The sequence below is a fragment of the Macrobrachium nipponense genome, chromosome 29, assembly GCF_015104395.2.
Source record: "Macrobrachium nipponense isolate FS-2020 chromosome 29, ASM1510439v2, whole genome shotgun sequence".
NCBI lineage: Eukaryota > Metazoa > Arthropoda > Malacostraca > Decapoda > Palaemonidae > Macrobrachium > Macrobrachium nipponense.
The window spans coordinates 5,868,176-5,888,307 of record NC_061092.1 but is presented as its reverse complement, the minus strand read 5'-3'; the positions used below and the strand labels follow the sequence as shown (position 1 = coordinate 5,888,307).

Here is a 20,132-nt window from a genome sequence, read left to right as displayed (position 1 = left end):
CCGTGAAATGTCTGGGAATCCTGACGATGTATATTTGCTTTAAGCTACTGTCAGCTCATAGATCTTCTTTGGTTTACCTTTGAGAAGAAACTGAGCTGGTAGTGGTATTCTGCCATATTTTTTGGTTATTCAGTGAATACTGTAAATAAACTTCCGTGGAGTGCGATAACAACAAGGAACTTGAGCAAAAACAGTTCTTATATTCTGCGAAATTCTGTTTGAAAATTTTGCATTGGCAGGAAATAATGAAAGCAATATTATGAAAGAAAGGATAGTGGAAAAAGTAATATTTTTTCATCTGTTATTTTGTTCAATTGATTGACATTTTGTTATATTAAGCACTGCAGAATTCCCTTTCCTTTTCCCGAATAAGTAAAATAGAAATTGTCATTAAGATGTCTATTTTCCATCAGTGGAAGGTCGAAAAGATTTTGACAATGTGAAGTAATAAATAAATAAAATCGATTACTTTCTCATCCTTGAAAAACAATTTATAAGAAATTATTAACACTTTTAAAATTTGATCTTATCAAGCAAACCTCTTGACGTACGTTCGAAGACGAAATAATAGCAGCAAGTTGGTCTGCCCTTATAAGCCTCTCTGAAATATTGGAATTTCTTCCTTCCATTATTGAGGTTCAGATTTTTCTCCCTCTGGGATTTTTGCAGACCAGTACCCATACAATATTGTCGGTGTGTTTTCACTCGACCAGTTCACAATATTGACCCTAGGTCAACGACCCAATATCACACCGTGCGTGAACGTTAATCCTTGTCATTTCACACCTTGCCTGCATGAGGTGAAGTCTAATGAAACGGTAATGGTTATGGCAGCCGTGGGTCCCACAGATTTCCCTCTTACATCGAGTGTTTTCTTATGAACACAAATCTTCAAATATATGTACGGGAATAATTTATTTGTATTCTCAATCACGAGATACAGGAATAAATAAATAGATAAATAAGTATATAAAGGAGATCTCCGGAAGAGCTGTTCCATTCATTTGTAGTCATTCTATTCCTAGCAGCTCACAGGTTTGTTATTGTTTAGCTGCGTTTATTTAACATTTTTGAAACCTAAGGATACGTCCACGCTGAAGTTGAACATGTCAAAAACACACGTCGGCATCCAGTGTATATATATTACAAACATGCTGAAAACAAGTCGTCGACCGAAAGTAGAAAACATGGCTTTGGCAAGTGCTGGATAACTGTATGTAGCACTGGTTAAGACTACAAGTCGGTGACTTGTATGCAACCCGTTTGTGATATGTGCGTGGTAAGTTAGCGACGTGTGTTGGTGACATGTCAGTATACGACATATTTTTAAAGAAAATGTGCATCCAAGTAAATACGAAGGATGAACAGAAGTTAGATAATTCTCGAAGATTTCTGAATCGAGACTTTGCCGGCGTGTTGAAACAATTCTTCGAGGAATGAAATAGTTTACGTAAATATTTTAAAGATTCCTTTCCGGTGACTCTTGAGAATTCGTTTACACTCTCCTTCTCCAAGAAACGTGAAAGAGTTTGTGGAAACCTCGAGCAGTGCAGTAGGGAAAAGTAATGTTCAGGTATCTAGCATCAATTTGGGTAAATTTAGTCATGGGAACACTGAAGCAACAACCAAGCTACTTAACTTTTAAGGAGGTTTCGGTGTTGATACTAAAAAAATGGATGTACTTCACCTCAGTGGAAGAATATTCAACTGAAAGATGCCATTGCAGCTAAATCTCCTTTGCTCCTTTCACAACATACAGCAGAACTGGCCAATGTTAACAAAGTTGGCCCCCCTAAACGATGCTTTCCTCTCTCTCTCTCTCTCTCTCTCTCTCTCTCTCTCTCTCTCTCTCTCTCTCTCTCTCTCCCAAGATTCCCACTTCCCCTCCCCCTTCTCTCTCTTTCTCTTCACGTATGTTTGTGTGTTTGGCGAACATGAGTATGAGTGAGTCCTCGGTCGCCTGAAACTATTTTAGTAATACAGTCCATCATTTTTTTTATTCTTTGGTAAATTGTAACACCAGTTGAATAATCAGTTAGTTAAGCAATTGTTGCATTAGAAAGTGATACATTTTGGCTACGATTGCATCTCCGTTTAGTTTCAAACAAAGTACTACATTCCCAGGAAGGAATTCCCAAGCTCCCAGACGGGAAGTTTATTGTACAGTTTGGTTATTGTTCCTCAGAGATGCCCAAACACGACTCGAAGCATATCATTGACCACAATAATTGCGTCCCCAGATTTTAATCGACAGATAGAGCTATAAAAGCGCCCATAATCGGCCGACTTCATTCCCGCGTTGTAAATGAGAGAAACCGCCGTGTTGATATCTGCGCAGATCGTGGTGCGCATAAATGTTTACCACATAATATAAACATTGCCTACCATCCCGACACCTTACTTCCGCTGCGGAAGACGGACAAAGTCGAGTTCCACCACTCTTAACAAAGAAGATTAATGAATCGGAGGAGATAAGTTGTAAGGTAGACCATTAGTATCCTTTACGGTATCTTTGTCTCTCCTGAAAGTTCTCTCTCTAAGCTCAGATGATAGCTGGTATTGTTATTGTTTTTTATGAGTCACGAGTAATTAGTAGTAGAAGAAGTAATCGTAGGAGCAGGTGTTAATTATATAAAACTGAATGACTGGGAGTATCATTCATAAAGGCCACTACACTTAACAAATCCATTGAGACGACCTTTTAAGATAGTTCGTTTATGAATCACTGGCAATTTTGCTTTTTTGTATCCAATTGTGTTATTTCTTAAAGGTTTTATTCATACCTAAAAAAATTGAATTTTATTTGCTTATCATTCTTGCCTAGTTGATTGTTTTTCTGGTCGTGAATGTTTTGAAGTGTCCGAATATTTTGGCATACAGGAGATGTGACCAAAATAATAAAGGGGAGAACATATGAAAATGTAAAATTTCTTTGAAGTATAATTTGTTACTTTTTTTTGGCTTATTCTAGATAATTCACTGCGCGATTCTCAAAAATTTATCTGGTTAATCCGCCGAAGAAAATAGAAAATAAAAACGCAAGAGAATAGCAATAAGATTAAATTTCTATCAGAATCTTACATTCATCAAAATGAGACTAAGGCTACATGAATGATTAGGTGTGAGTGGTCGTGATTAGTAGTAATGCGTAGATTCATTTTTTTCTATAGCCTATAACTATATTCTATATGACTATTGATATCCTTCCTGGCCTTCATTTAGTTTAGAATAATGGATTCTATAGTAACAGCGCATATACATGATTAATATGAACCAGATAAATATTAAAAAGTAACATGGTCTGTTTTCTTTCTACAATATCAGTGCTTGTACTAGGTTCACGTAGAAGTGATACACATAGTGAGTATACAGTTTTGTTTATTTATTGACTAACAGCGGGTGTACTATATTTGTGTGTAGGTGATTTTTATTTATGGACTAACAGCGGGTGTACTGTATTCATGTGTAGGTGGTATACTCAGAACAAATACACAGGTTGAATAGCCACTGGTTCCATGCAACGTAAAAACACCATACAAACAAACAAACTAAAACAAAGATAATTCACGTTGTATTGACAGACTGAAAATACACATGGATTATTCCTCAAAGCGAATGAACTATGAAAGTACTGAATATATATAATAATAACACAGGTACTACTTCTCCATCAGGAGAGCTCAGTGAAGCCAGATGACTCACAGCCAACCAATCAATCACGCGTGGCCAATCACCCCGCAGGCGACGCGCCCTCCGGCGTTGCCCGTCTTAAGGCTGTCTGCGTGTCCTCCTAAGCCCAGGTCGTCCTCGTCGGCGTGGACGACGACGGCGCGCCCTATGACGGACCGGGGGCCTACGAGACTCACGAGGGGATCGGTGACGTTGACGTAAGCCCGCCCTTGGGTGTCCGCCTGGATGTTGCCCAGGTCACCGATGTGGCGCTCGCGGTGTTCGGGGGCGCCGTGGTTTTTCTAGGGGGGCGGGGATGAAAGGAGGGGGCGGGGTTTGGGGAGAGATAAGAAATTAGTAATGGGTTGCTATTATTTTTTTTTGCCTATTTTATATTTCTGAAAAAACATGAACTTTTTAAAGCAAGCTGAACGATGTCATCTATAATGTTACAGTAAGAATACACGCAATGTATGATTGTAGCCTTTGTATTTATGTGTCGTGTATGCTTGTAGCCAATGTATTTGTCACGTATGGTTGTATCCATTGTGTTTATGTCACGTACACTTATAGCTATTGTATTTATGTCGCGTATGCTTGTAGCTAATGTATTTGTCACGTATACTTGTAGACATTGTATTTATTTGTCACGTATACTTGTAGACATTGTATTTATTTGCCACATATAGTTGTAGCTATTGTATTTATGTTGCGTATGCTTGTAGCCAATGTATTTGTCACGTATACTTGTAGACATTGTATTTATTTGTCACGTATACTTGTAGAAATTGTATTTATTTGCCACATATACTTGTAGCTATTGTATTTAAGTCGCGTATGCTTGTAGCCAATGTATTTGTTACGTATGGTTGTATCCATTGTGTTTATATGTCACGTACACTGGTAGCTATTCAATGTATATGTCACGTACACTTGTAGCTATTGTATTTATGTCGCGTATACTTGTAGCCAATGTATTTGTCATGTATACTTGTAGACATTGTATTTATTTGTCACGTATACTTGTAGACATTGTATTGATGTCGCGTACGCTTGTAGCCGTTGTATTTATATGTCACGTACACTTGTAGCCTCAGAGTATATGCTTGTGGCTACTGTGCTAAAAGACATATGCCATCAAATCAAGTCTTGGAGAATAAAGTAATCACCTTATAAGGATTGTAGTGACCTCCAGCAGTAACGCAGCCGCCGGAGAGGTCGCCCAGGTCATGGACGTGGAAACCGTGTGGACCTGGGGTCAGGTTGAGAATCTCCCCTTCAATGTGGGTAGCTCCCACAGGAGGCTCCTTCTGGGTCAGCGTGAGCGTGCCCTGGGCATCTCCTTGAAGGACGACCGTCGCCTTTCTGGTCCTCTTTGCGTCCTAGAAAACAGGAGAGTTAAAATATACAATAATAATATATACGTAAAATAAGATGTACAAGGCTCAAAAACAAAGCTTCTTGTGTAGTTTGAGGGTCTGGAAAATTAATTTCGAGAGCTTAGTGGATTTTATATATATATATATATATATATATATATATATATATAATATATATATATATATATATATGTATTATATGATATATATATATATATATATATATATATATATATATATATATTATATATATATATATATATATATAATATATATATATATATATATATATATATATATATTATATATATATGTGTGTGTGTGTATATTAGATTATATTATTTATTTATCTATCTATATCTATATATATATTATATATATATATATATATATATATATATATATTATATATATATATATATATATATATATATATATATATTATATGTATATAATACACACACGTGATGAAAGCAGTCGCTTTTGACATTAATCAAAAAAAGGTCACTCATCCACTTTATACCTCATCCACAGGGTAGAGGATGAGCTGGATGATGTCGGAATTGTCATCGTTCGTGTCCATGGCTGTCCTTCCGCCGTTTGCGTTGTTGATGTACAGCAGAGAAGGGTAATTGTTGTTGTTGATGTACACGATGTGCCGCCCACCCTCCGCGGGCAGAGCCGTGGCCGCGCCCAGCGTTAGCGCCGCCCATAGAGCATACCGGATTGCTGACATCTTGATTACTGATATTTTCCCTGGAAGGAAGGTAAGTTCAGTTTTGTTTGTAGGTTATATTTTTTTTGTCAGCGATGATTTAAACGACTGAAGCGTGTCTTGTTCGTTTGTTTGTTTGTTTGTAATGCGATGGAATGTGACATGTTTCTGATGTTTTTATCAACAATTTTAAGCAACAGTAGCTATATTATATATTATATATATATATATATATATATATGTATATATATATATCTATATATATATATTATTATACAAAATCCATATATAGGATATATAGTAAATTTTTATTTCACTCTGTGACTGAATAAGAATTATTGTCCTCTTTCGTACTACAGGAAAAGACCTCCAATTACGAAGGATTAGAAACGATGGACCTTAGTACCAAAGTGAATAGACAAACGAATTTAAAAGGGGCGAAGAAAAAATGCAAATTCTCTTGTTTCATTCAAAAATAATATATTTATTTGACGGCAGAAGTGTTCGTAGATTTTGTTTGTTTGTTTGTTGCAACAAAGCTGATATTACTGATCAGTGCACAACCACTTATTTATTTCAACTTTCACATATATATAAATTACATATATATATATATATATATATATATATGTAAATAAATATATATATGTATTATATTATATATATAGATATATATATATATATATATATATTATTATTTATATATTGATATATAATTCTGTATATTGTATATATGTATCTATCTTAATATATAGCTCTATTATATATATATTTGTAATCATTGAATTTTGTTTGGGTTTGCATGTATATGTAAATAAGCAATTATAGTTTTTCATGCTTGCATATATATATGATATATATAGTATATATATATATATATATATATATATATATATATATATATATATATATATATATATATATATATATATATATATATATATATATATTATATATATCTTTATGTATATAAATAAGTAGTTGTGTTTTCACGTGAAGCAAGACGACTGAAAAAATTTTGACCTTGGTGACTTGCAAATCACAATTTTCTTTTGTAGTCCTCTCCGGGTCACAGTGCTCCCCTCCCCCTCCCCATACCCCTCCCCCTCCCCATCCCCCTCCCCACCCCTCCCCATCCCATCCCCATCCCCATCCCCATCCCATCCCCATCCCCACCCCCTCCCGGAACCCAGTAGATACCCCACTAAGGACACGTGATGACTGACTCGAGAACATTTCAATTAGACGACGAAATGAAGGTCAGAATAATTTGTAGTTGGAAAAAAAACTTAATAGTAGCGTCCCTGGAAAACCATAAGATATAGATAAAAAAAAGTTCATGCATAATTAAACATTAAATTGAACTTAATTTCGGGATAAAATGCAATCCGGATATAATAATTTTTTTTTTTACGAGAATCATTGCACCGTGAAATGATTTTAGCTGTTCTGAGGAAATTCTCGTTCTATAACTTTTGTCTCATTTCATTATTAGATACAAGATATTGTTGACCTTAAGTTGATAATCGTCATTTCAGAATTTGTCAAAATAAAGTTTATTCGTATGAATCAAATTTTCGATGTAGCATTAAATTTCCGTCGTAAAATGTGGTAAGATTAAACAGTTGTAGTTTATTTTTTCCAATTATAATTTTTAAAAATTGGCTTCGTACTTATCTCTACTATTACAAAACCAGCGTCTCTTTTTTAATACGGTGATCTTCGAAGATCAGTATATAAAATTTTTAAAATGTTTAAAAGTTCGCTTTGTTGTTATTTTGGCATAAAACAAGAAAGTTGGCAACAACGGCATCAAGTTGCCAGATACCATTTTTACCATTTGTTTATGATGTAATGCGTGGATGCCGTACCTGTGGGTAATCCAGCCTGTTTGACCTTGGCAGTGACCTCCAGTGCTCCACCTATGTAAATAGCGCTCATATAAAAAAAGAATTTCATGGTGAAGAATGTCCTCTCTCTCTCTCTCTCTCTCTCTCTTAGTTTATGTAGATTCGTTATATGCTCCAGCTCGTACCCAAATATTTAAGAGATTTTTGGTATTTAGAAGTTTATTTGTTTACAACAAAATTACAATTGCAAGAACACAAACACACACACACACAAAACCAAGGGCGCCGTACGTTAACAAAGAAGCTTTTTAAATAAATAAATATATATATATATATATAATATATAGTATAGATATATATATATATATATATTATATTAAATATATATATATATAATATATAGATATACCTATTATATATTTATATAATATATATATATATATATATATATATATAATTACATATATACTTATAATATATATATATCTATATATATATATATATATAATATATATATTTATATAATATATATCTACATTCAGGCCTCCAGAATGAATCAAAATTTTGATCCATGTTTAAGCCAAGAATGTATAGAGTACAATGAAAGGAACCTACTGTAAAAAAAAAAAAGAATTGGAAAACAAAGTGAATGTAAAGTCTCTCTCTCTCTCTCTCTCTCTCTCTCTCTCTCTCTCTCTCTCTCTCTCTCTCTCTCAGGTAAAAAATATTAAGAGTAAACGTATTGTAAATATATATATATAACTTTTAGTGTCGACCAGTTTCTCGTATTTTTTCTGGAATAATGATCGAAACCTCTCCAAACGAGGTGTCACTCTGTTTACCCAGTGGTCGAGTGATGGACTCCATTGTATTCCCGCATACTACAGAACCTGTTTTAAAATGCCCGTCTGTTTTAATGATTGGTCAAACATTGCGCCGAAAGAAAGGTTCTTTGTTGCAAGATGACACATTCTGCTGCACTGGGACGAATCGATGTCTACCACCCGCGAGAATTGCATCGTTAAGACATGATTGATTTTGTAAATTACCTGGCGTCGTAACTGTCATTCCGGCCGTATGTTTATCTGCTTTTAGACATGTGTTTTTTATTTGCTCATATTTCTTAAGGTGCGATAATTACAAAAAAATTGTGAGAGTGAGTTCAGCTCTCAGGTGGAAAGTGCAAAACCGAAAACCGGTAGAATAAAATTAAAAGAGAGTAAATGGAAGTATAAAATAAAAAGAGAGTAAATGGAAGTATAAATTAAAAGAGTTAAAGGAAGTATAAAATTAAAAGAGAGTAAATGGATGTACAAAATTGAAACAGAGTAAATGGAAGTATAAAATAAAAAGAGAGTAAATGGAAGTATAAAATAAAAAGAGAGTAAATGGAAGTATAAAATTAAAAGAGAGTAAATGGAAGAATAAAATTAAAAGAGAGGAAATGGAAGAATAAAATTAAAAGAGAGGAAATGGAAGAATAAAATTAAAAGAGAGTAAATGGAAGTATAGCCAGGGGAAGAAGAACTACTTGGGTATCTCATTATATATTTAGTTGATCCTTTCAGTGTTGTGAACTGGCGTTACTAAAACAATGGTCACTGATGACCCAAGTGCTCTGAGTAGAATTATGTTTAGCGTACGTAGAGGAAAACGTCATAAAGGTAATCGTATTTGAAAAGAGAGAGAGGAATGAATACCAGTCTTTGCGAAGAGTTCAGAAAATTTCTAGCAGAAGATTTTGATCAGAAACCAAAAATATGAAAAATTGATCCAATCAATTTTACCTTCAGGAAACGTCTTAATATGTCGTTTACTTATTACTAATATAATAAAATAGGGAATCACTATCCAAACATTTAACACGAAGCGAACGTCGAAAAAAAAAATCACATACAGATGACCTAGACAAATCATTCGCCTCCCTGTGTCCGTCTAAGCAAAGTAACAGGCGGCGCGCATGCGCACGAGCATGGTCATTCGTGCGCATGACATGGCAGAGAATTTAGCATCCAGGAAGTCGAATGCTAATTCGAGAAGGATGCATTGTATCAGGAAGCCAATTGCTGTCCTGACTCAAAAAATTAAAATATGATTTGGCAAACATAAGATGTTTTGTAATTCACGGTTATCGCTGAGAGAGAGAGAGAGAGAGAGAGAGAGAGAGAGAGAGAGAGAGAGAGAGAATATCTCATGAATGGTGTTTTCCCCATTACCTCGTTGAGGCTCTCCTTTGTTTATTGAGAGAGAGAGAGAGAGAGAGAGAGAGAGAGAGAGAGAGAGAGAGAGAGTCTTATATCTTCCAAACAATCACTCGAAATAAAACGCCTTCGTCTAACACTCCCTTTTCACACACGCGCCCGCGCGCAAACAAACACACATACATATCTCTACAAGTCCCCCTAAAAAAAAAAAGAAGAAAAAACAAAGCCTCGTTCTCTCCTTTGCAAACACCCGAGGGAAGAATTCAAGGTTGGCCATAATTCTTCCAACAAACAGCCCGTACCTTCGTTGTGTATAGTGCGTACAAGGTAGGAGGACGTTCGTCATCGAAATTCTAATGGGTGAGAGTCGTCATGCAAGTTTTATTCATTTGAAGAGAGAGAGAGAGAGAGAGAGAGAGAGAGAGAGAGAGAGAGAGAGAGAATAGATGGCAATAAATGATTCACAATATGCAAAACATTCAGACGAAATTTCTCCTCCTCCTCATCGACATTATTAGCAATGATGCATCATGACAGAAGTAACATGGAAAAAAGCCATTAAATTACCTGGGACCTGCAATTTAGCACAAAGATTTTCTTCTTCCATTTTGGAATGCATCTAGAGACTCGTGACGGTGGTTTGCAATTAAAATGTCGCCTGTGACGGTCATTCCTAACCTTGGCCCCTCAGGCCTAAAATTAGGGAAGAGCGGATGGGAAGACACTCCCAAAATAACTCTTTTTAGAAGTATAGGATCGTGAAGAATAAGTATGTTTTTCATTTTTTTTTCCAATGTCTGGTTAAGGAATCGTGGAAAATAAATTGTATGATTTTTAGTTTTTATTAGTCTTTCAATAATGAACTTTGCAAAAGTAGTATATTTCGTCTTGTCAGTGTTAGTCTTTGGTTTTATTTTTTTAGTATTGATATATTTTAGCTTTTTGGGATTACGAAAGAAAGGATAATCTTCATCAGAAAATGTTTTAAGATATGCACACCGTAGTTATCCTGACCAAATAAAAATATTCCCTGGAAGAGAATTATTATTATCATTATATTATTTTTTATTGAAGAAACCAATAAATTATCAGACATGCCCAATGCCAAGGAACTCGTACCCCTCCTTGCTCAAACACCCTTGCCCACGTCATCTGTTATCCACCAGTCAAAGTTCAACAGCTTACATTGACCCCTAACGAAAACTGGGTAGTAATTTTCTATATAAGCCGAAGACCCTTATGTCTGCCTTACGAAAATACTTCCGTGGTTGGATATGAAACAATGCGCGATTAGATGTCTTGCTCCGCGAATAATTTGTTCTTTAATGGAGTTCTTGTGTTCGATGCGGCCGAAGATCTTGTTCCCCAGAGGCACAAAAACTCTTCAGTGAACGATTCAACTTTGTGGCGTCGCAGCATAGTTTATAAAGGATTACGAGCTTCGAGAATGGACCATCCATTCCAAAATGACATTACATTACCTCGGAATGCGGACCTTGTCTTGAGGAGAATCTAAATAGCAATATCGGGGTAAAGAAAGGATTATTTCTCTTCTGTGGTGAGAATAAGTGGTAAATTTCGCCCAAATTCCGAATCGGCTCTGTTAGAAACAATAAAAAAAATATAGTAAAAGATGACATCATTTCAGATAAACCGAATAAATCTCTGAACTAGAGATGACAAAAACTTCCAAAGTCTGGAAGACGGAGTTAGCGAAGTATTGCCCAAAACGGTCGTTGATTTTCCATGAGTAGTGAGATCATAATCGACAGACCGGTCACTTCAGGTCAGTTAAGGAAAGCTCTGCTTCTGCACATAACCAAACAAACATGCCGGCATGCGTCCTAAAATAACTGGTTCGTTTTTGCATAATAATCTGCAAGCAAGGATGCCGGTATATCATTTTCATAATTAGAAAAAAACTTCAGTGGTCTGAAACGAGCACATGCATAAAATAAAAGACTGAGTTCGTCATCATATTCGCAAAACTATTCGGCAAATAGAAAAAAAATAAAGCTAACAAACTCCCTTGAAGGTCACCTTTTGCCTGCGCGCCCAGTGGGATGATCTCACAGACTTCCAAGACCTGTTCGGTAAGTATGTTGTTATTTTGGGGCAAAATCACGGGAGTTTTGCGACGAGGAGAATGACTTGCCAGTTGCTGAAGATGATCCAGTGTTGCTCCGAAAACATAAGTCAGACGAACCAATAACACAAGTGATTGCAGAGTAAACATGGACGAGAAATTACTGCAAACCATCATTTGAATTTTCTGGAAGGTTTTTGGTGCATTGAACTTAACCAAAAGCCTTTTTTTTTTTCTTTTTTTTATGGGTATACTTTTCCCTCACCGCTGAGAAAGTTCCAGGGGTCAGTTTTCCTCGTGAGGAAGTTCCAGGGGTCAGGTTTCCTCGCGAGGAAGTTCCAGGGGTCAGTTTCCTCTTTGAGGTTCCAGGGTCAGTTTCCTTCGTGAGGAAGTTCCAGGGGTCAGGTTTCCTCGCGAGGAAGTTCTAGGGGGTCAGGTTTCCTCGCGAGGAAGTTCCAGGGGTCAGGTTTCCTCGTGAGGAAGTTCCAGGGGTCATCCGTTTCCTTCATGTGGGGAAGTTTTCCAGGGGTCTAGGTTTTCCTCGTGAGAATTCCAGGTCAAGGTTTCCTCGTGAGGAAAGTTCCAGGGGTCTATTTTTCCCTCGTGAGGGAAGTTCCAGGTTTCTATTTTTCTTCGTGAGGAAGTCCAGGGGTCAGTTTTCCTCGTGAGGAAGTTCCAGGGGTCAGGTTTCCTCGTGAGGAAGTTCCAGGGGTCAGGTTTCCTCGCGAGGAAGTTCCAGGGGTCAGGTTTCCTCGTGAGGAAGTTCCAGGGGTCCGGTTTCCCTTCAGGGGCGGATTGAAGGTTTCCAGGGGTCAGGTTTCCTCGCGGAAGGAGGGTTCCAGGTTTGGTCCAAGGGGTTTTCCTTTCCGCGAGGAGTTCCAGGGGTCAGGTTTCCTCGCCGAGGAAAGTTTCCAGGGGTTCAGGTTTCCTCGGCCGAGGCCCAGTTCCAGGTTGTTCCGGGGTTTCCTTTCCGCGAGGAAGTTCCAGGGGTCAGGCTTAGCTCGCTGGGTCCATTTCGGGGACTGACCACATACCTGAAGATGTTTACTTTCACTTCAGGACTTTCTCTGATCAACCGGCAGCTCTTGGCAGTAACAGGCCGTGTGGGACTTTCCATGATTTTCTGGCAGCTTTTCAGGAGCAAAAGGTCTTGGAAGCAATCAGCCGTGCAGGACTGCTTTCCTCGCATTTTTTGGAGGCAATAGCCCGTCCAGCATTTTCCTTGATTTACCGGGAGCTCTTGACATTAAGAGCCTATTGTAGGGCTTTCTTTGATTTACTGGTAGATTTTAGAAGCAAGAGACCGTGCAGGACTGTGATTTTCCGACATTTCTTGGGAGCAATAGCCCGTGCAGCATTTTCCTTGATTTACTTGGGAGCTCTTGATTGTTTTGCAGCTCTAGGAAGCATGAAGACCGTGCAATACTTTCTCTGATTAACTAGGAGTTCTTGGCAGCGAGAGCTCGTGTAGTTTTTCATTTGACTTTTTGGCAGCTCTTGTCAGCAAAGAACCCGTGCTGGTTATATCACCAGGTAAATTTAACGAGCAAAAACCACAACTAACTTCCTTCGATTCTGTGAAATACATCATAAGCGAAGAGTAGACCATATATTCACAACAGAGCCTTTGTTGTTCCTTTTTCAGTTCACAAGAAAATGTAGTCAAGGCTATTCACTTAATTAATGGCTAAGCATTTCTTCAGATCAACTGGGTAGAAGCCAAAAATCATTTGTGAAGGGAATTTGTATGATGTCATACAAATAATTTTCTTATTGATTAAAAGAATAGTGCGGTGGTTGAATGTTTATTCCGGATAAGAGGTATACCCACCCACAATGCTTACGCAACATTGACACTCGTCTCTGTTTCTTGCCGGAAATACTAATAACCGATGCAAGAACCAATCATTAAAAAAACAATTCATTTTATGTGCCTTGACCATCTTGGCTTGAAAAGATGCCTTTGGCATTTAAAATCTATTTATTCATTAGCTAGTTTCGATTTTAGTCAAACTCAACTGTGGAATTTCCTTTGAAAACTGATTAAAAATCAGCCTGCGCCCATAGCTTCCCAATTTGTCAAGTGATTTGAATGCTAGTCACATCTTAGCCTTGTGTTTTTGTAAGTCATAATGATTCATTATAAAGATACTTGTCCACAGACATTATAGGACGAAAATATATGGTGAATTAAGCATGGAAATATTTACAAAAGAAGGCATTCTAGTAATATCTCTAATATTATGCACAGCACTATATATCATGTGCATAATGCTTTTATATAATATTGTGCATATATACTTATTCATAAATCACATGACTGAAGAATAACTTTAACAAACCGAAGGGAAGTAGACAAACTAAATGGTAGTGACTATTCCAGAGAGGGAGCTCGGTCCTTCCCCAAGGTTATCGCTACATGGGTAGCAAGCAGATGGGCTTGAACTGAAAGGGAGGTAGGGCACGAGACGGGAACGGGCATAGGATACTGCAAGGGACCCTTTGGGCCTTGGGGTACTAGGTGTGTTAAGAAGGGCGCATGGTTGGATGGTTTTGGCAGTAGATCGCTGTTGGTCACCTGACCCATTCTGGGAAATCCCCTGCTAATGCCTTCCCGGCTCCTTGGAGCAGTGTCATACCCTTTTGTCCTTTCTTTCATAGTAAGGGCGCGAGGCTCGTGGGCATGTCTGCAGAATGCGGACCTCGAAATGCATCTTCCAGAATGCAGTTACTTGAAGATTGAAGAGCATCTTCAAATGTAACCCTTTAAATGTAGTTTTATAACGTACTGCCTTCGATCAAATGAAATACAACCCTTCAAAATACAATTCTGTAAAATATAACCTCCATTTCCATGAAATACAACCCTTCAACAACGAAAACTTTTAAGATATAACCCTTCAACAGTGGAAACTTTCAAGATACAACTCTTCAGCAGTGGAAACTTAGGATACAACCCTTCCACAATGCCAACTTTTAAAATACAACCCTTTAACAATAGAAACTTTTGAGATACAACACTTCAGAATGGAATCTCATTCAGGAATAAAAACTTAAGATACAACCCTTCAAAAATGAAATCTTTTAAGACACAACCCTTCAACAATGAAAACTTTTAAGATACAACCCTTCAACAATGGAAACTTTTAACATACAGCCCCTCAGGAATAGAATCTCTTGAGATACAACCTTCCAACGATGGAACTTTTAAGATACAACCCTTCAGTGCTGGAAGCTAGCGAGGCAACCCTTCAAGATGAAAACTTTTAATACAACCCTTCAACAATGGAAACTGTCTATGCAACCCTTCATCAGTGGAAACTGTCTATGCAACCCTTCAACAGTGGCTATCAATGCAACCCTTCGACAATGAAAACTTGGTACAACCCTTTAGCAATGGAGACCTTGCAAATACAATCTATCACAATGCAGAACTCGAGAATGCAACATCAGAATTTTTAGATGTAAACTTTCAGGCTGACGCGCTTTGCATTCTAAACCTCACGAGTGCAACCCATTAGAATGCAATTTTACAAAACGCATTGACGAATAAAACCTTTCAATATGTAATATTGCAATTGTTAGTAAAAATTGAAGCGGAAAAGCCAATCTACTGTATTATTTCTTAAATTACGTTACTTATGTACGTATTTACTACACAATCTCTCTCTCTCTCTCTCTCTCTCTCTCTCTCTGGACAGAGAACAACGAACCGGATTTTCCAGGTATATAAATAGGTCGTCGAGTCGTGTTGAATAGTGAATGCTGCAAAGTTTATATACAACATCGACCTGTCTCCATTGGGGACACACGTTCTCTTTCGAAAGCGTTCGCATTGGAAACCTGACACTTATATATATGTTCTTAGTAAGCTAGGCATTACTTAACGTTCTTTGCAGGGTCCCTTCGTCCCCTAGCTGCAACCCCCTTTCATTCCTTTTACTGTAACGTCATTCATATTCTCTTTCGTCCATCTTTTTTCCACCCTCTCTTAACAATTTTTCAGTAGTGTAGCTGCCATGTTTCCTCCTGTTACACCTTTCAAACCTTTTCACTGTCAATTTCCGTCTCAGCGCTGAATGACCTCGTAGGTCCCCAAGCGGTAGGCCTTTGGTACTTAAATTATACATTCCATTGTACGCTACAGTTAGTTAGTATGTGAGACTGCTATTTGTACCTATCCTTTCATTAGGATTTTATTTTATTTTATTTTATTGATTATTTTTGTGTTTTCTCTCTGTATCGATGGTTTTCCTCGTAAATACTATAGTAGATTCTCATCACCCGTGCATCTGATGTCTAGGCCAGTCCCTAACGACGCTCCTGATTGGCTGTTGATAAGCCAGTCACAGGGCTGGAAACTCTCTCTCGAGAGATCACATAGGATTTATGTTCCACCTCTCCTGAGAGATACGTCTTACAAAAGTATCCCTCAGGAGAGGTGGAACATACATCCTGCCTATGTGAACTCTCGAGAGAGAGACTGAGAGTTTCCAACTTTCCAGCCCGGTGATTGGCTTATCAACAGCCAATCAGGAGCGTGGTAAGGGACTGACCTAGACATCAGATGCACGGGTGATGTGAATCTACTATAGTACATTTTTTTTTACTGGGTGTTTGGAAGATAATTGGTCATCTTCTTGGAGGATGGAAAATCTTGAGTTAAGGAAAACAAGCGGGAAGCGTTCTATAGCAAAGTAAGAGATAAAGTCATTAGAAATCTGCAGAAAGCATAAATGAGATATTTTGATTTGATGAATAGAAGGGTGAAGCTATGAATATTTTTGGTCTGCCTGATTCTCCAGATTCTGATAACACTTTGATGTGTTTATCAGTTTCGGATTTCGCAGTGATGCATCCACATTGCAAGAAAACATGTCAGAAACACACGTCGGTAGCTTATCGCAGACAAATCTCAAACAGGTTAGATACAAGTTACCAACTCATTGGTAGTAGCTACCTGTTAGCATGCTATACGATTATTCGTTCTCCAACAGCCGTTGACATGTTTTCAACATGTTTTATATCGTGTAAGCGATATGTCTCTGACGTGCGTTTATAACATAGTTTGCAATTTTGTTTAATGTATCAAAATCACGTCATACCAGAGAGAAGAAGAGTTAGTATACAACCCGTCATATGAGAGTCTCTGGCCAACCCGGCACATCAGACAACCTGAATTTCAAGGTCAGTAGGTAATAACGGAAAGAAGAAGAAGAAGAAAGAGTGAAGAAGTCCCCTCCGACCTCCTCCTGTCGTCAGCCAGGTGAGAATTGAGCAGGTTTGGGATGTGAAAGGATTTGGGTCTTAAAAACGGGTCGGTTTTATCTATCACTGAAACTGAGAATGCTGTGTGGCTGAAAGAGTTTCACATCTTTTATTGAAAGGGAACTGTTTGGTTTTCATGTGATCTCGTTTGGTGCTGTAGAGAGAGAGAGAGAGAGAGAGAGAGAGAGAGAGAGAGAGAGAGAGAGAGGTGGTTTCTGTTAATTAAGTGAATCTTGTCATCGTGAATGAATGAATTAGCAAGAAACACTGGCTGCTATTTAAAATAACGAACGTTAAAGCAAAATTTCCCAATCATCTGTACAGTGACTCACTATTTTTCTTTTATTTATTTTCGTATCGTTCTGTGACGTCGAACACTGTCCAGCATTTTGTTAAAGTAAACGGATAAAGAATATATAAAATTTTACCCAATAAAAACAAATTATAATTGCCCCTATATATATATAGTAGATTAATATATTATATATAAATAAATATAATATATATATAATAAATATATATATATATATAATATATATAATATATATATAGTATTATAATAAATGTATTGATACGAGTCTGCAATAGAATAACATGTAAATATCGAAGAGTAAGCCACTTACCTGTCGGGTCTCCCAGCCACACGTAAGGACGATACTGGCTGCTCAAGGTCCTTTTCCCCTGTTCTTATAAGTTCCCTTTTGGGGGGGGTGGGGGTTAGCAGGCTCCTGGGAAAGGGCAGCAGGATCCTTGGTAGGATGCAGGACAGGGGAGAGACTATGTAGATGATGGGCATGACCACTGCGCCACGGTCCTATTACAGGACTGCGTTGATTACCCAGGGGGGGCGGGGGGATGGCGGGGGACTAAATCCCCTTTGTTTATTTCACGCGTCCGCGAAAAATACAATTCCTCGGCAGAGGAATGCTTCATCATAGATGCTTTGTTTGTCAGAATTCGGCGGCTGTCTGGTCATCCTCTGATTATCCTTTTGTTTTCCCTTTATTATTCCTCATTATTCATCTGTCCCGTCTGTCATCAGCGATTTTTTAATACGTGACAAAGGAATCTTGTAAATCATTTTCGTGGCCGTGACAGACTTTCAGCGTATTGCGACACTCGGGGACGGATAGGGGGGGGTGGTTTTTCGGGCGTTGTTGGGGTGGTAGGGTGGTAGGAGTAGGAGAGGGGGGTGGTTGTTTAAAAAGAGGGGGGCGGGGGGGGGTTGGGATGGTATAAGTAGAGGTTAGCTAAGTTTATAAAGAGGCAGAGGAGGAGGTTTCTGGGAGACATGACGTAAGCACGAGGATTAATCGTATGATTGATGATCTATCTTTGACAACAAAATGATTGTTGGTTTTATTCCTCTTTATTATTGATATTAAGACAATATTGTTATCATCATTATTACTATTATTCAGCGTTTTCAAGCTCTCTCTCTCTCTCTCTCTCTCTCTCTCTCTCTCTCTCTCTCTCACACCATGCATGCATATATATATATATATATATATATATATATATATATATATATATATATATATATATATATATATATATATATACATATATTATATATATAAAATAAATGAAGATAGACGAAGAGATTTGTGGAGAAGAGAGTAGAGAGAGACCCGAGAGCAGAGAGAGAGAGGACCATTCATTATCTTGAAAAGTAAACTTTCACAGCAGAATGCTCGTGCGTAAACAAAAATGAAAACATTCAAGAAAATAAAAGATTTCTAACAAACAGATAAAGACGAAGTAATAAGCGAAAGCAAGCAAAGCATAATTATTTATCGATTAAAAAAACTAGCATAAATAATCCAAGCAATTATGACAAAACTCCATTCTCTCTAATCGTTTTTAGGAAAGAATATGAAAATATTCGTAGTTTGTTATAAGTATCATTCTTGTACCACATATTTTCCTTTATATATGTTTTTTTTTTTTTATCTGCCATCCTGCCATCATGTTCAAAGTTTTTAATAGATAGTATCCTTTTGGACTTATCCACATTTGTGGCCAATCAATATAAAATAATAATAATAATAATCATAAGAGGCCGAAGTAGCTCCAGGACTCATGCAGAGGAGTGTGATCCTAGAAACGGCGCACATAGTAAGAAGAGAGATGGACTCCTAAGGAGGCAAGATGTAACCCGGAACCCCACACTTAAAATACCACCCAGTCGAAAAAAAATAATAATAATAATATTTCTTTCTTTATAACTAAGCAAGGTTAACTTGCAATTCCGACTTGATACCATTACTATATTCTGTATATGTTTTTTGTCGATAATAGTCATTTGAAATGAAAATAACAATATCATCTTTGCCACGAATTCCTCTGTAATTAACATAATCATTTTTAATGATATTTCTACTTCAAATTTCAAGACAAAGTACATTAACACTTTCCCAATTTTTGAGGTTCCCTTAGCTGAAAGGCAAGAGCCCGTGCCAGCACAAGACTGGCTGAATCTAGGTAGTCTGTGGGAAGCTATGGAGTGTCCCTCAGACAAACCTGATTCCCTGGGCTCCTTCAGCAAAGCAAAGAGGGTTATACACCTTCTGGAAAACCCCAGAAAAAAGGACCCCTCTGCAAGGCTGGAGACCCAGTGCTCCTAATATACAAGACAAAACGTTGAAGTAGTTTCATATGAGTAAAGAAAGAACTAGGAATTATGGATCTGAGAAAATTTTTCCAGTAGAAAGTAAAATGAAATAAAAGATTAAGTAACGCTGCAATATAACATAGAGATCAGGATCTCTCTCTCTCTCTCTCTCTCTCTCTCTCTCTCTCTCTCTCTCTCTGTGGAACATGTAGGAGTTTCCAGGTTTTAGTGTAGGCCCCTCTTCCCTCTTGAGGTCTGGAAGAGCCATGACGTGCTTTCACGTCTTTGGAATTAAAAAGGATTAGAATATCATCCGAATGTCATAGAATATCATAGTAACCTTTATG

General features: G+C 37.5%; 1 protein-coding gene across 1 annotated transcript; it reads right to left on the bottom strand.

The window, feature by feature from the left end:
- Positions 1 to 3,361: 3,361 nt before the first annotated feature.
- Positions 3,362 to 17,886, bottom strand: LOC135206067 (superoxide dismutase [Cu-Zn]-like). The gene is made up of 4 exons (XM_064237263.1): positions 17,796 to 17,886; positions 5,572 to 5,804; positions 4,839 to 5,051; positions 3,362 to 3,971 (listed from the first exon to the last, which is right to left on the bottom strand). Exons 2-4 carry the CDS (start codon positions 5,782 to 5,784, stop codon positions 3,717 to 3,719), a joined length of 681 nt encoding a protein of 226 aa, XP_064093333.1. The 5' UTR covers positions 5,785 to 5,804; positions 17,796 to 17,886; the 3' UTR covers positions 3,362 to 3,716.
- Between the last annotated feature and the right edge of the window lie 2,246 nt (positions 17,887 to 20,132).